Source organism: Callospermophilus lateralis, chromosome 2, assembly GCF_048772815.1.
Source record: "Callospermophilus lateralis isolate mCalLat2 chromosome 2, mCalLat2.hap1, whole genome shotgun sequence".
Taxonomy (NCBI): domain Eukaryota; kingdom Metazoa; phylum Chordata; class Mammalia; order Rodentia; family Sciuridae; genus Callospermophilus; species Callospermophilus lateralis.
This window is the reverse complement of record NC_135306.1, coordinates 138532346-138545325: the sequence shown is the minus strand read 5'-3', so window position 1 is coordinate 138545325 and position 12980 is coordinate 138532346. Positions and strand designations below refer to the sequence as shown.

At 42.4% G+C, this 12980-nt stretch overlaps 1 protein-coding gene across 2 annotated transcripts in view; it reads right to left on the bottom strand.

Moving 5' to 3' along the window:
• Me3 (malic enzyme 3) overlaps positions 1-12980 on the bottom strand; it is a 194142-nt gene that overhangs the window by 60983 nt on the left and 120179 nt on the right. For both annotated transcript variants that reach the window (XM_076846550.2, XM_076846551.2), the window contains one exon: positions 1969-2130. In XM_076846550.2, coding sequence (XP_076702665.2) covers positions 1969-2130 — 162 coding nt within the window. The remainder of the gene's footprint in view (positions 1-1968; positions 2131-12980) is intronic.

Below are 12980 nucleotides of genomic sequence, written 5' to 3'. Positions count from 1 at the left end.
AGATGACAGATGCTCTGCTCATGGGGTCATTGTAAGACTTAAGTTGGGTATAAGGGTATGGTCTCTGATTATGACAGGCTTCTTGTTTCTGCTGGGTTTGTTACAAGTTAGGGGTCAGCCTTGAACTTCAACACACTGTTGCTGGGTGCTGAACCTTCAACAGCAAAGAATCCCAATACATCTGCTAGAGCTAACCAACACCTAGGTCCTCAGTGCTCTGGGAGGGGATCAGGTCTACAGACGTACTGTGACTTACCTGGCTCATCAGTTGTACCAGGATCAGGGTCCTGGCTTCTCAGGCCAGTCCTTTTCCCATGCCCCTTGCCCTCCCTCTTCTCATCCCACCTCCATGATTTCCCAGCTCTTAAGCAAAGTCTGCCGGGTGCTCCCTTCTTTGGGGGTATCTGTGGATAAAACTTGATGAAGCATTGTTCTTTCCAGGAGCTACAGTGCTCATTCATGTTTAGAAATGGGAACATGATTTCTAGAGAAGCAAAATCTCTCTCTGAAGCGAGATCCCTGAAGAAAGCATATGTGTTACCTTTTTTTTTTTTTTTGACAATATGAGTCAAGAATCTAAAAAGTGACAATTTTATTTGCCACAACATTTCTGTTTCTAGAAATTTATCCTAAGAGAAAAGAATCACAGATGGGGACAAAGATTGACATGAAAAAAAATGGGTATCAGCACAACTTATCTCTGCAGAAAACCTAGGAATTAAGTAAATATTCAACTGTGGGGGGATTTCTTACATAAAGATATATAAGTCAGCTTTTCAATTGATATTGTGGAATAGTGGTCAATGACCTGAGAGAAAACTCATTACATGCTTTAAGCTTCAAAAGGGAGGATACAAAAACTGTACCTGCAATATAACCCCAAATTTGGCTTTATAAGTGCTTTTAGGGGAAAAAAAAAGACTAGAAAGAAATATACCAAAAATCTAAAAAATGATTAGCACTGATCATATGACTGATATTTCATTTTCTAATGCTTTTCTGGATTTTAATTTAATTAATTAATTAATATAATTTATTCATAGTACTGGGGATTGCACAGGCTAGGGGAATGTTCTACCATTAAGCCACCCTGCCCCAGCCCTTTGTAGTTTTTGAATTTTGAGTCAGGGTCTTGCTAAATGCCCAGGGTCCTCCTGACTCAACATACTGTTGCTGGGTCATGACTAGCTGCAATTACAAGTGTCCATCACCCCATCCCACTGGATTTTAATTTTAAAAGATGAATATACACTGGTCTTAAACTTGGTAATAAATGTCTTTGACGAGGAATTTTGGGGTGCTTTTTTCATGCTTTCTGACACAGACATAGGGCTGAGAATCATAGACATGTACAAATACCATGTCCTACTGTGCCCCGAGCAGACAAATGCTTGGTGGGGTTTGAGTTCCTTCAATCCCAAACCACCTGGAATCCTGTGGGTAAACTTCATCCACAGCTTGGCTCAGTTTCTTTCACTGGTTTGCTTGCAGAACACTCATTTGCCTGGTTCAGGCATTTCAACCCTTGGAGATGGTGCTTTGAATTTTAATCCTTCTACTGAGGCAGCTTAATTTGAAAATGCTGAAAACCACACCTACTTTCAACTCCATGGGCTGCTCTCTCAACCAATAGGTTAGAGAATGGCCTCATGGGGAATACGAAGGGTAGGGTCATGGAGGTAAGGGATGAAAGAAAACCCAAGCAGAGCACAGAAGTCTTCACAGAGGTAGAGGAAGGAGCAAAGGGACCCAGAAGTGGGAGAGGGCTGAGAGAAGTAGAGTGGGTAACTAGGGAGAAGGAAGTTCCTCCACTCCACAACTGTGTAGGGGGAGGACCCTGGTCATGGGAGAGGGTGTGAAAGAAATGGCCCATTGCTATGTAGATAGAATCACCCTGCAAAGGCACCCCCCACATCCACCTTCTGTGCCCTTCTGGCCCCCAAGCTCCTGGCCCGGACAGCCCGTTACCTCGTTGTTGGTGCCGACGTCCAGCAGGACTGGGAGGCACTGCTGTGGGTTCACCCCTCCACATGCGGTGTACAGGGCCAGCTTGCCCACAGGGATGCCCATGCCGTAGCAGCCCAGGTCTCCCAAGCCCAGTATGCGTTCTCCATCAGTCACTACCACAGCCTGAAAAACACAGCAGGTGCCATCAATCAGGGCCAGAGCCTCCTGTGACAAAGTGCTCATTTCCATGCCCCAGCATGTCAGGCTTGACAACTGCATGCCTGCTGACTTTGCAGGGGCTGAAACTGCTTGTCTGGAATAAGGCCTCATTCAACTGCAGGTGGCTGTTCCTTTTTCTGTCAGGCTGATGAGAAATCCCACTGAAGCGAAATGACAGAAAGACACCTGCCCTGCATTCTGAGGTTTGGGGTGGGGGCTTCAGAAACAGCTGGAGGGAAACCACATCTAGTCACTCTCCCTCAAAGAAACTAAACAGATGCTCTCAGCCTGAGACTTGGTGGGGGAGAGCGAGAAAGGGAGGGAAGGACATAAGGAAAGGAGAAAATGAAAAACAAGTGTTCAGCTGCTGCTGCAGTTCTGGGTTTAGAGACCAATGTAAGTGCTCCCTGGCCTGCTCCTGGGCTCTGATATATCTGATTTGCAAAGAACAGAGCTCCTTGTTATGTCTCCTAGGATCACTGTTTCACATGAAACCAGGAAGATATGGAGCTGTATTGGGATTTCCTTTTGTGTTTTGCAAACACATGGACCTGGGGGAGGTCCATGTATCAGTGCAGGTTCAAGGTTTCATACTATAAATTAACAGATGAGGATGAAACTGATAATGATGATAAATATTATTATATGATTAGAATGGATGTTCTTTTGTTTGTTCACTTAACACATATTTATGTAACATGTACTTTGCCGAAGATACTGTGCCATGTTCTGGGGAAAGGAGCTTCAGTTTGCTCATCTACAAAAACAAGTATGTATGAACTCAGCCTTTAAAGAATTATAGGGCTGAAAGAGAGATGGAATGTGGATGTTAACAATGAAGACTTTGGGAAGGAGTCCTGAGTGCACCAGACCAGCACAAAGGGCTGCAGAGTTTAAAAGATGGGAGATTTACCCCTCTTAGATAAGGATTTTGTGGGTGAGGGGGCACATATACCAGATCTTGGACTGGAGGGGATTGTGAGGATGCAGGTGGGGGGTGATCAGTTAAGCAAAGCAAGTTAAGACATAGAATAGACATGTTTATAACAATTCAATTCACAACAGCTAAGTTACAGAACCAGCCTAGGTGCTCATCGACAGGCAATCAGATAAAGAAAATGTGGTCTATATAAACCATGGAATTTTATTCAGCTATAAGGAATGAAATTATGGCATTTTCTGATAAATTGATGGAGCTGGAGAACATCATGCTGAGTGAAATAAGCCAGAGTCAGTGAAGTGTTGAATATTTCCCCTCTTATATGGAAACTAGAGAGTGGGGGAAAGGAATAAAAAGGAGTAATCTCACAGAAATAGAAAGGAGACCATTAGAGTGGAGGAAGGAGATTGAGAGAGGCAGAGGGAGGGAGGGCATGGGGAAGTACTGAAGAATGAAATATGCCAGATTATGCTAGGTTCATGTACAAATATACCACAATGAGTCCCACATATATATGTGTGCATAAATACACATATATGTATATATAAATGATAATGCACTAATTACAATGATAATAATATATATATAATAATAATAATAATAATAATAATAACAATAATAATAATAGAGGAGAGATGAGACTAGAGTAAATGGATTGGGGGAGGGGAGGGAAAGGGAAGTACTGGGGAAGGAGACTGAGCAAATTGTTATGTACATGTACAAATATGGTATAATGAACCCCACTATTATGTAAAATATAACGCACCAATAAGAATAAAAAGAGACAGGGTACAGGTGGGGGATGTAATATGTGGGGGGAAGAACTAGGAGGTATAGCTTACATGAAAGGAAAGAATGGAAAGTCAGGCAGAAATCAGACAGTGAAATCAGGCCAACAACAACCTATCAGAGTGTCAGTGAAATTGTTTATAGATTAGCTTACTATCCCTCCCCTGGAACCTGGCTTTGGACCAGGATGTAGGACCAGCTTCAAGCTATGAATATCCTGGTTGATCCCAAGCATGGTACCCACAGGGTTTAGATTAATCTATGGAGTGACAATGTTGAGTGCACCAGGAATAAGGAAATGAAGATCCATTCTTGACCTGAAATAGTTTATGATCCAGTACCCAAAGGGTCCATGGTATCTTCTCACCTTGGTTCTCTCTCTCCAGGGGTGAGAGTGCATAAGGGCTGGTGCTGCCTTTTGGTAGAATTGGAGCAATATCAAAAACACTTCTCTACTCCTGGAAAGAGGGTTATGGAGAGTGCAACAGACCTATGGAAATCATGATGTCCCCTCTTACATTGGTCCGTGACCTCTGTGGTGAGGGCTCACAGCCCACATCCCATCTGACCCTCCCAACAGCCTGGGCAGGTAGAAATGTCTGAGACTGTAAACTGTTTTACAGGTGAGCAAACTGCAGCTCAAGAGCTTAATGTTCTACTCGTATTTGTTAGGTATCAGTCATGTGCCAGGCACTGGGCTGGATGTTTTCACATTGGTTATCTCACCAAGGTCATCTTGCTTATGTATGTGGCAGGGCAAACTTCTAATCAGGCTTTGGTTCCTGGTTCAGGGCTCCATCTACTGCCCCCTTCCACTGGGTGAAAGCACCTGTGTTCTTGGTAAAGTCATATCCCGCCTCTGTATCACCCTCTCTGTAGCCCACCTCTGACCTCATCTTGGCAGCTCTCCTGGCGGGAGCTTGTGTCCTTATACTGCCTCTGAGGGCTGGAACTCTGAGCATTTTTCTACCATCTCTCCTAATCAAAGCTTCCTTATTTTGGTTCTCTCAGAATCTTTCTATCTGCTAAGGGGACAATGAGTGACATGAAATTAAACTGAGGACCTCAGGTACTCCAGGACATAGTCCCTACAACCCTAGGATGGTGAGGTGCCTTCCCACCCTGGAAGTGTCCAAGGGCATTCTGCTGCATCCCCTCTGAGGGGATGCCTCACCTCCACCTGTTGTCCATCCTCAATCCTATGGTGGAATGGTTGGTTTGTTGCAATAGCTTCACAGACTGCTTGCCCCTCGTACTTTCTTCCTTCTAATCTCTCCTTGCCAACCAATGTCAGATTCAGTGTACCAAAAACTATCATTGCAGCATTTCCAGACTCAGAGACCTTTAGTGTCTTCTATCTATAGCATAAAGTAAAAAACATCTAACTCTTTAATGACCTGAACCCAACATATCTTCTGAAACTTATCTCTGTATATACAGCTGAATATAGTTGCATCTTCTGGCCAGTGGTTTCCTCAGTCTCCCCAGACTCTCCCCAGATGCACCTACCATATATCCCTCTTGACTTCTATATTTCTCCTTCCTGGAAGGTTCTTCTCCCCATTTTCCAAAAGCACAAACCCTCCATTAAAATATAATGCATTTTCTTTTTCCCCTGAACTGTTAACACTTGTTATATCCATTACATACTTCCGTCACCTGCCTGCTTTCCACAAATATTTATTAATTACCTACTGGATGCCAAGACCTGCACAAGGTGCTACTTAAACATTGGATGGTGATAACATTTCAGTTCTTATTTGCTAAGTTTTGGATGGGGCTTGTCTCCCAAGGGTTCATGTGTTGGAGGATTGATCTCCAGTGTGGCAATGTAGAGGGGGTGGAATCTAAGGTGGGGCCTAGTGGGGAGTTCTTGGGTCACTGGGGATACTCTCCTCTGAGGAGATTAAAGTAGTTCTTTTGGGATCTCAGTGTTTATAAGAGTGAATTATAAAAAAAACTAAGGCTGGTCCCTCTACACTCTCTGTGGCTTCCTGTTTCTTCATGTGATCTCTCCCTTCCACACATGATCCTGTTATTGTAAGGCCATCTGTCATGGGGTCCTCACCAAGCGGAGCTGATGCCAGAACCATGCCCTTAAATGTCCCAAACTAAAAGAGATAAATAAACCTATTTTCTTTATACATAACTCAGCCTCAGGTGGGTTCCATTGGGAAATGGAGTAATACATCATTTTAACATTTTTTAGAATGCATATTTTTATCTTACTAAATAGTCTAAAGGTTAACGGAGGGGGCTTTGGAGTTGAGTATTTGAATCTAGGCTCCTTGATAATGTGCCATATGTAACCTTGAGTAAATAGATAACTTTTCTTAGCTTTAATTTTCCACAAAATGGGTAAAATAATAATACATAACTTTTCATATTTTTATAAAGATGAAGTGAAATAGTACATGTCTCATTTAAACCTGGTGCCTTGAATAAAATAAAGGTGACCAGCAAATGGTCACTGCTCTTATGGTTATAATGGTGATTATCATTTGGAGCAAAGATTATACATTAGGTTTTCAAAATTGTTTTTCAATCTCTGTAGTTCAGAATTACCACAGAAAAAACATGTAATAATTATCTGACAAGTGAGTGAATTTAAGAGAAACTAAGGGCAGGGGGACTGTGATAAATGCAACTTTTAAGAAAGTCTGGCTATGTGGGTTTAACAGCATTTGAAACTTGACATCTGCATCCATCCCAAAGGCTTCTGCTGTTGTTTCTTGAGTAGATGATGCTTGTAGCTAACTGCTAGGCACTTCCCCTTGGATGTGCAATGTTCTTCTCAAATTCTACAAACAAATTCCAAAACAAACAAAGTCTCTAGCAAACAAATTCTCTTTTCCTTCTTACTCATGCCATTTTTACTCTGCTGTCTTCCCTCTTCTTTCCCCACATATCTCAAGTTCTAAACAATCTATGCTTTGATTCTTCTTTGTCATTAGTCAACCATGGCCATTTGTCAACCATGTTCTGCTGATTTCACCTGCTTCATATTTATGACATCTGTTTCATAGTCTTCATACCAGGGCTTCTTCTGTGGACCTGCTGTCCACCTCTCAGTTGTCTACACATTGGTCTTCTAGCTCTTCTCTCCATTCTTGTACCTGCCCCATTTCATTAAATTTTTTCCAAAGCACATCTAGATGTACCACATTCTTGCCCCAAATATCCAGTAGTTCCATTCCTATTAAAAAAACCTTAAACCTCTTAGACTGACATTTAGATTTTCTGTAAGCCCGATTTACCCTTTGAATGTTCCCTCATCTTCTTCTTAATTTACAGTTATATACATTTCCTCATCCTTTATAGTACCTCTAAACTCTTGATACATACTCAATAAATGTTGAACAATATAATAAATACAACACAGAGCAGAAAGTTATTTCTGCACTGGACAGAAATTCAGAGTTGGTGAAGATTTACAAGTTCAGAGAACAGATACACCCCATTTTCCATGACAACAATGGAGCTAATGTTGAGTAAATAGATAACTTCTTATTTGCTAAGTTTTGGATGGGGTTTGTCTCCCAAGGGTTCTGTAGATCATCAAAAGGCTTAGGGAAAACCTGGGCAGCATCTTTCAGTTGTAAAGCCCAGCAGCAATTTTATGGAATGACAGAATCACATTTTCCTTGCTTGGAAGTTTTATAACTCAAAACTCCCTTGTTTTTCAGATGACTAGTGGGAGATTTGGAGATTTAGGGGTGGTATGCTGCGTTTTTTCTTTGCCTACCTACCTCAAGCTATAGTGAACTTGGCTTAGGTGACTCAATAGTCTTGACCCAAGACTGACCTGAGGATATGATTCTTTGCTTGCTGTGGGGCTTGTATGGCTTGTAGCTATGGACATGGGCTGCCTGCAACACTAGGTGTACAACCCTCTCCTTCCTCTTCCTTTTGTTTCATTCTTCCCTCTCATCTTTCCTTTCTTCCTCCTCCTCTTCCTCTTCTTTTTCTTTCTCCTCACCTCCACAACATAGACAATGCATAGACTTTAGTTTCAAATTTTGGTTCTACTCCTCACTTGCAAAAAACTTAACTCAGTTTTCACGTCTGTAAAGCAGCAATAATAATGACCTCTATCACAGGTTGTCAGGAGAATTCAGTGGGTTAATCTACGTAAAGAACTTACTTAGTATAATAAAAAAATACTATGTGAGGTGGATATGGTGATGTGCTGCCCAAGATCGTGATCTTTCCCCATTGCTACTTTCAGCTGTCGGTCTACTTGAGGAATTTCATCTAGTGAAGAAAGCCATCTTGCCCAACATGACACTCCATTCCAAGGATAGCCTGCTACCAATGACTGATCATTGTAGGAGTCTGAAGGCCCACTCCCTTGCTCCAACTCAGGATGTCTTTGAAGGGGGTTGTTCTAGCTCCAGTGTCTCCTCTGGGTTCAGCTTAGTTTTCCTTGCACTCTCAAAGTGCAGTCCAGCCTATCCTTCTGGTCTATATTGCCTCCTTCCCTTCCACGGGTGTTGACCCAAGAACACTACCTAATATGCTAATTTCTATCTCAGAGACATTTCCAGGAACACCTCAATCTCTTGACACTGAGCTCAGAGTGGGGTTTAACACAAGCCTGTCCTGTGCGTGACAGGTAAGCTTGGCCCTAGCAATTTGGTCCAGCTTGAAATATCTCTGTGGTTGGTGCCTAGCAGCAGAGGACGCTTCCTGGGCTCCCTACCCATCTACCTCTCAGCTCTTCTTCTCAGAAACTGTTGAGATTGGGTGAGGGGGAGATTTAAGAGCCTGGGAAAAGTGTTGGGGAGGAGGATGATTCTTAGCTGAGCCTTTCTCTGGCTCCAGGCAAGGGCCACTGTGGGAAAGAGTCAGAAAAGCAATTCTCACTCCTCGTTTTGATTTATGCTGGACAGTTCTGGGTGGCCTGTTGTGGCCTTCCTCCGCCTTCCTAAACAAGAAGGGCTCACAAAACCTCATACACTCCTCAGTCTTGAGCTTTGGCCCTGTTTCTCTCACAGTTTACTTCTCTTACATATGTTTGCAGTTCTGCTTTCTCACTGAGAAATCACAGAAAGTCATTTTTCACTTTACACATTGATTCAGAAGCTCCTCCAAATCTGCCCTCCTTTCCCACCAGGAAGTCAGTGACACCAGGGTCCAAAGATACCTGAACCTTGAAAGACTCTTCCTCCCCAGCTTGCAGCTGGGGGAGAGGCTGCTGAGCAGCAAGGTCTGGGTTGGGCACTGATGCTTAGGGGTTCTCTTGGGCACACCACTTAACCTCAGCTTGCTCATCTGAACAAAACACTCTCTGTTCTTCAAGACCCACCTCGGGGGGTTTCAGAAGCAGTCCATACTGCACACAGATCACAGTGCCTATGAAGATCTGATCAAACGGTGAAGTCCTACATGAGCTCCAAAGTGCCATGCAAGGGACAATGAACAGAGATCCCCTACCTAGGTAGGGAGACTATTGCCTCTTTTTAAGGCAACTGTAGAAACACATCAGGAAACAAGAAAGTTCTATGACTTAGAACTTTCTGAGTCTCTGAAAGGGTACCCTGTGAGAGGGAAAAGGGACATTCAGAAAAAGCCCAGTGAGTGGGGCAGGGTTGGGGTCTGTGTGTGTCAGGGGCAGTCCAATCAGTCACAGTGGGCTTGATTACATGTCAAACTATAGGTTCATATTCAGAGCTTTTGGTTTTCTCAGAGGACCCAGAAATCCACGGATTTTGATATTTTTAAAAATAAACCCCCTTATTTTAAAATGATGTGACATATATAAAAAATGGAGTATTACTCAGCCATAGAAAAGAATGGAATCATGGCATCTGCTGATAAATGGATGGAACTACAGACTATCATGCTAAGTGAAATAAGCCAGTCCCCAAAACTCAAAGGCTGAATGTTTTCTCTGATATATAGTAGCGAATCCAAAGTGGGGTTGGGGGCAGGGAAGAAAGAAAGAGAGTGAGAAAGGAAATAAAAGAGAGATGGATTCCATCAAAATAGAGGAAAGATCAGTAGAACAGACAAAGGGGATTGAGGGAGAGGAAGGAGAGACTGGAAATGGGAAGAAGAATGGAATGAATCTGACTGAACTTTCATATGTACATCCATGATATAGCACAGTGAATCTCAACATTAAGTATATTTATAAGACATTAACTTAAAAATACTATCAATAAACTGTAGAAAGATCAATAGAGTAGAGGGAGGGAAGCAGGATGAGAGAGCAGGGGGAGAGGGCATGTGCTGGGGACTGAATTAGAGCAAATTATATTCCATGCTTTTGGGATTATACAAAAATGTATCCTAATGTTACATATAACTAAAAAGAATCAATAAAAATAAATAAATAAATGAAAAAAAAACTTGAAAAGGGGAATGACTTTGAAAGCCTTCTCTACTCACTATATAGCTGTATTCCACAGAATATTCTAGCCTGTTTCCAAATTCTGAATTGAAAAGCATTTTGGATGTGTCTAAAATGTCATTTAAAAATTTCAAAATCTGCAAGAAAGTTTGTCTAAAAATTCAAAAATTTCAACAATTACTGAGGACCAAATTGATGTATCCTACTGCTCATTTGTGGCCTCTGATTCCCAGGTAAGAACCCCTCCACAGTGGCCCCTAGGCTCTGTGTGCTACAGCTGCGTCTGCCACCTCTGGTAATAACAATGTCCACTCAAGTTCCCTTCAATGTGTACACACATTATTAGGGTTAGTCCCCAGGAACTCTTAAAGAGTAGGTGTTTATTGAATGATGACCAAGTTCAATTGAATTAGATGCCTCTCACTGGCCCAGATCTGCTCATAACTTACACTGTTCTTAAGGGTATGGATGTCTCTCTGGGCTTGTTTGAGTCCCACTTCTTCTAGGGTGATCCCAAAGCCTCCATTTCTCTTCCTCTAAAATCACTGTTTCTCCATCTCTCTGGTAATTAGCACTCCATATTTAGAAGAGTCTCAAAATATGTTCAGTTAAATCAGTGGATATTTGGCTCCTAAGTTTCTTTTTCTTTCTTTCTTTAAAATAGTTTTAGTTGTAGATGGACACTATACCTTTATTTTATTCATTTATTTTTATGTGGTGCCAAGGATCAAACCCAGTGCCTCACACATACTAGGCAAGTGCTCTACCCATGAGCTACAACCCCAGCCCCCTAAGTTTCTATTTTGAATTCATATGATGAATTGAAATTAAGCATTTTTTGGGCAGAGTTCATGCTTTTCTTATTTTGCATCTCTCGCAGCATGGCCCTGGTAACATTTTTACAAATTGTGCCCTATGAAACGAAGCAACTGAAACCTGAAATCCAGTCCCAGTGCCAGCCTAAAGGAATGGGTGCCTTTTTTTTTTCTGCTTAAGTTGGTGTGCATGGGGGCAACTTTTCCTTGTTCTATTTGCTTGCAATTTACAAAAAAGTACACTGTTTATTAATGGGGACCCCACTGCTGTTCCTGGCACAGTGCCTGATACAAGGAAATTGCTCAACACAGTTGTTGACTGAGTTCATTCAACTTAGCAAGCATTTCCTGAGTGCCTACTATGTCCAAGGTTTCCCATGGTTGCTGTCCAGGAATGTGAAAAAGATTAGCTTGTAGGCTCTCAGCAATGCCTACTCAGGTTAGCCTGGAGTTTGCTCCCCTTTGAGTGAACTGGCTCTTCTCAATGTTCTCAAGATTTTATGATAGCTTCATCCTAGACATGCCCTGGAAAATTGATTCCCTGGGACTGAGATCCAAACCTGCAAGGCCAAGGCCTACATATAACTGGAGTCTAAGCAGATAGGCAGGAAAGAGAAGCACAGGGCACATGCACACAGAAGTCCTGCTCCACCAATCCCCTACCTGCTGTGGTTCTGCATGCTAACACTTCCCAGAGAGGGTCAGAAGTAGGTGGAACACAAACACAGGTAGGAGAAAGAAGCTGTATTTGGTGCCTTTTGTAGAAGGCAAACTGGCAGGGATAGAGGGAAGAGGGAGGCCCTGGAGAGAAAATAATGTTGGAGTGTCAAAGCCTTCCAGTGGAGGCAGGGTGGTATGAGCCTCGGCCCTAAAGACTACTTGTACCACACTTGGTTAGCTCCAGTGCTTTGTGGATCATGTACCAGATATACCCTCACTAGGCAGCCAGAAGATGTTTTGCATTTTGTTTCACTCATGTTGTTTTCAGAAGTGACAATGACCATTGATGGTAGAGACCCTCAAACTTGTCCATAGAAATCCTTATGGCAGGAGGAGATCTGGAGATTTAGCCAGAGGATAATAAATTTCTGCAAAGTTGTATATGTTTTAAGTTAAAAAATAACACAACTGTTGCTTTCCATATTCTATCCTGTTTGTTATATAAAAATGTTTTCTCCCTAAGTTTTTTTTTTATTAAAATTGGTACTCCAGGAAGAAGTTCCAGGTTTGCTTTGTCATTCTGTATATATAGCCCTACTGTTGTGTACACCTGGGGTCCATGAACCTGAGAGGGAAAACACTGCTCACTAGAAGCTTTGTGTAGAAGATCCTCAGCTATGCCCCAGTCTACAATGCCTGACTGGTCCAAACTCAAGGCCCTCTTCTAATGTCTTTTTCCTCTTGAAGTCATCCAAGACTTCCCCTGAGCTAAAAGTAGTCTCTTTGTCTACCCTCAATTCTTCCTGTAGACTTCACTTTTCTCTGGTCAAGTTCTGCCTTGCTAGTCTTTGGAGTGTGTTGTGGTTTAGATCTGAGGCATCCTCCAAAAGTTCACATGTGAGACAATGCAAGAAGGTTCAGAGGACAAATGATTGGGTTGGAAGAATCTTAACCCAATCAGTGAAATAATCCCCTGATGGGGTTAACTGAGTAGTAACTAAAATGGCAGGGTATGGCTGGAGGAGATGGGAATTGGGGGCGTGTCTTTGGGGTATATATTTGTAAGTGGAAAGTGGAGACATCTCTCTCTGCTTTCTGATCACCATGTGAACTGCTTCCCTCTGCCACACTCTTCCTCCATGATGTTCATCCTCACCTTGAGCCCCGAGGAATGGAGCCAGCCTTCTATGGACTAAGAACTCTAAATCTGTGAGCCCTCAAATAAACTTTTCTTCATTTACAATTGTGCTGGTTG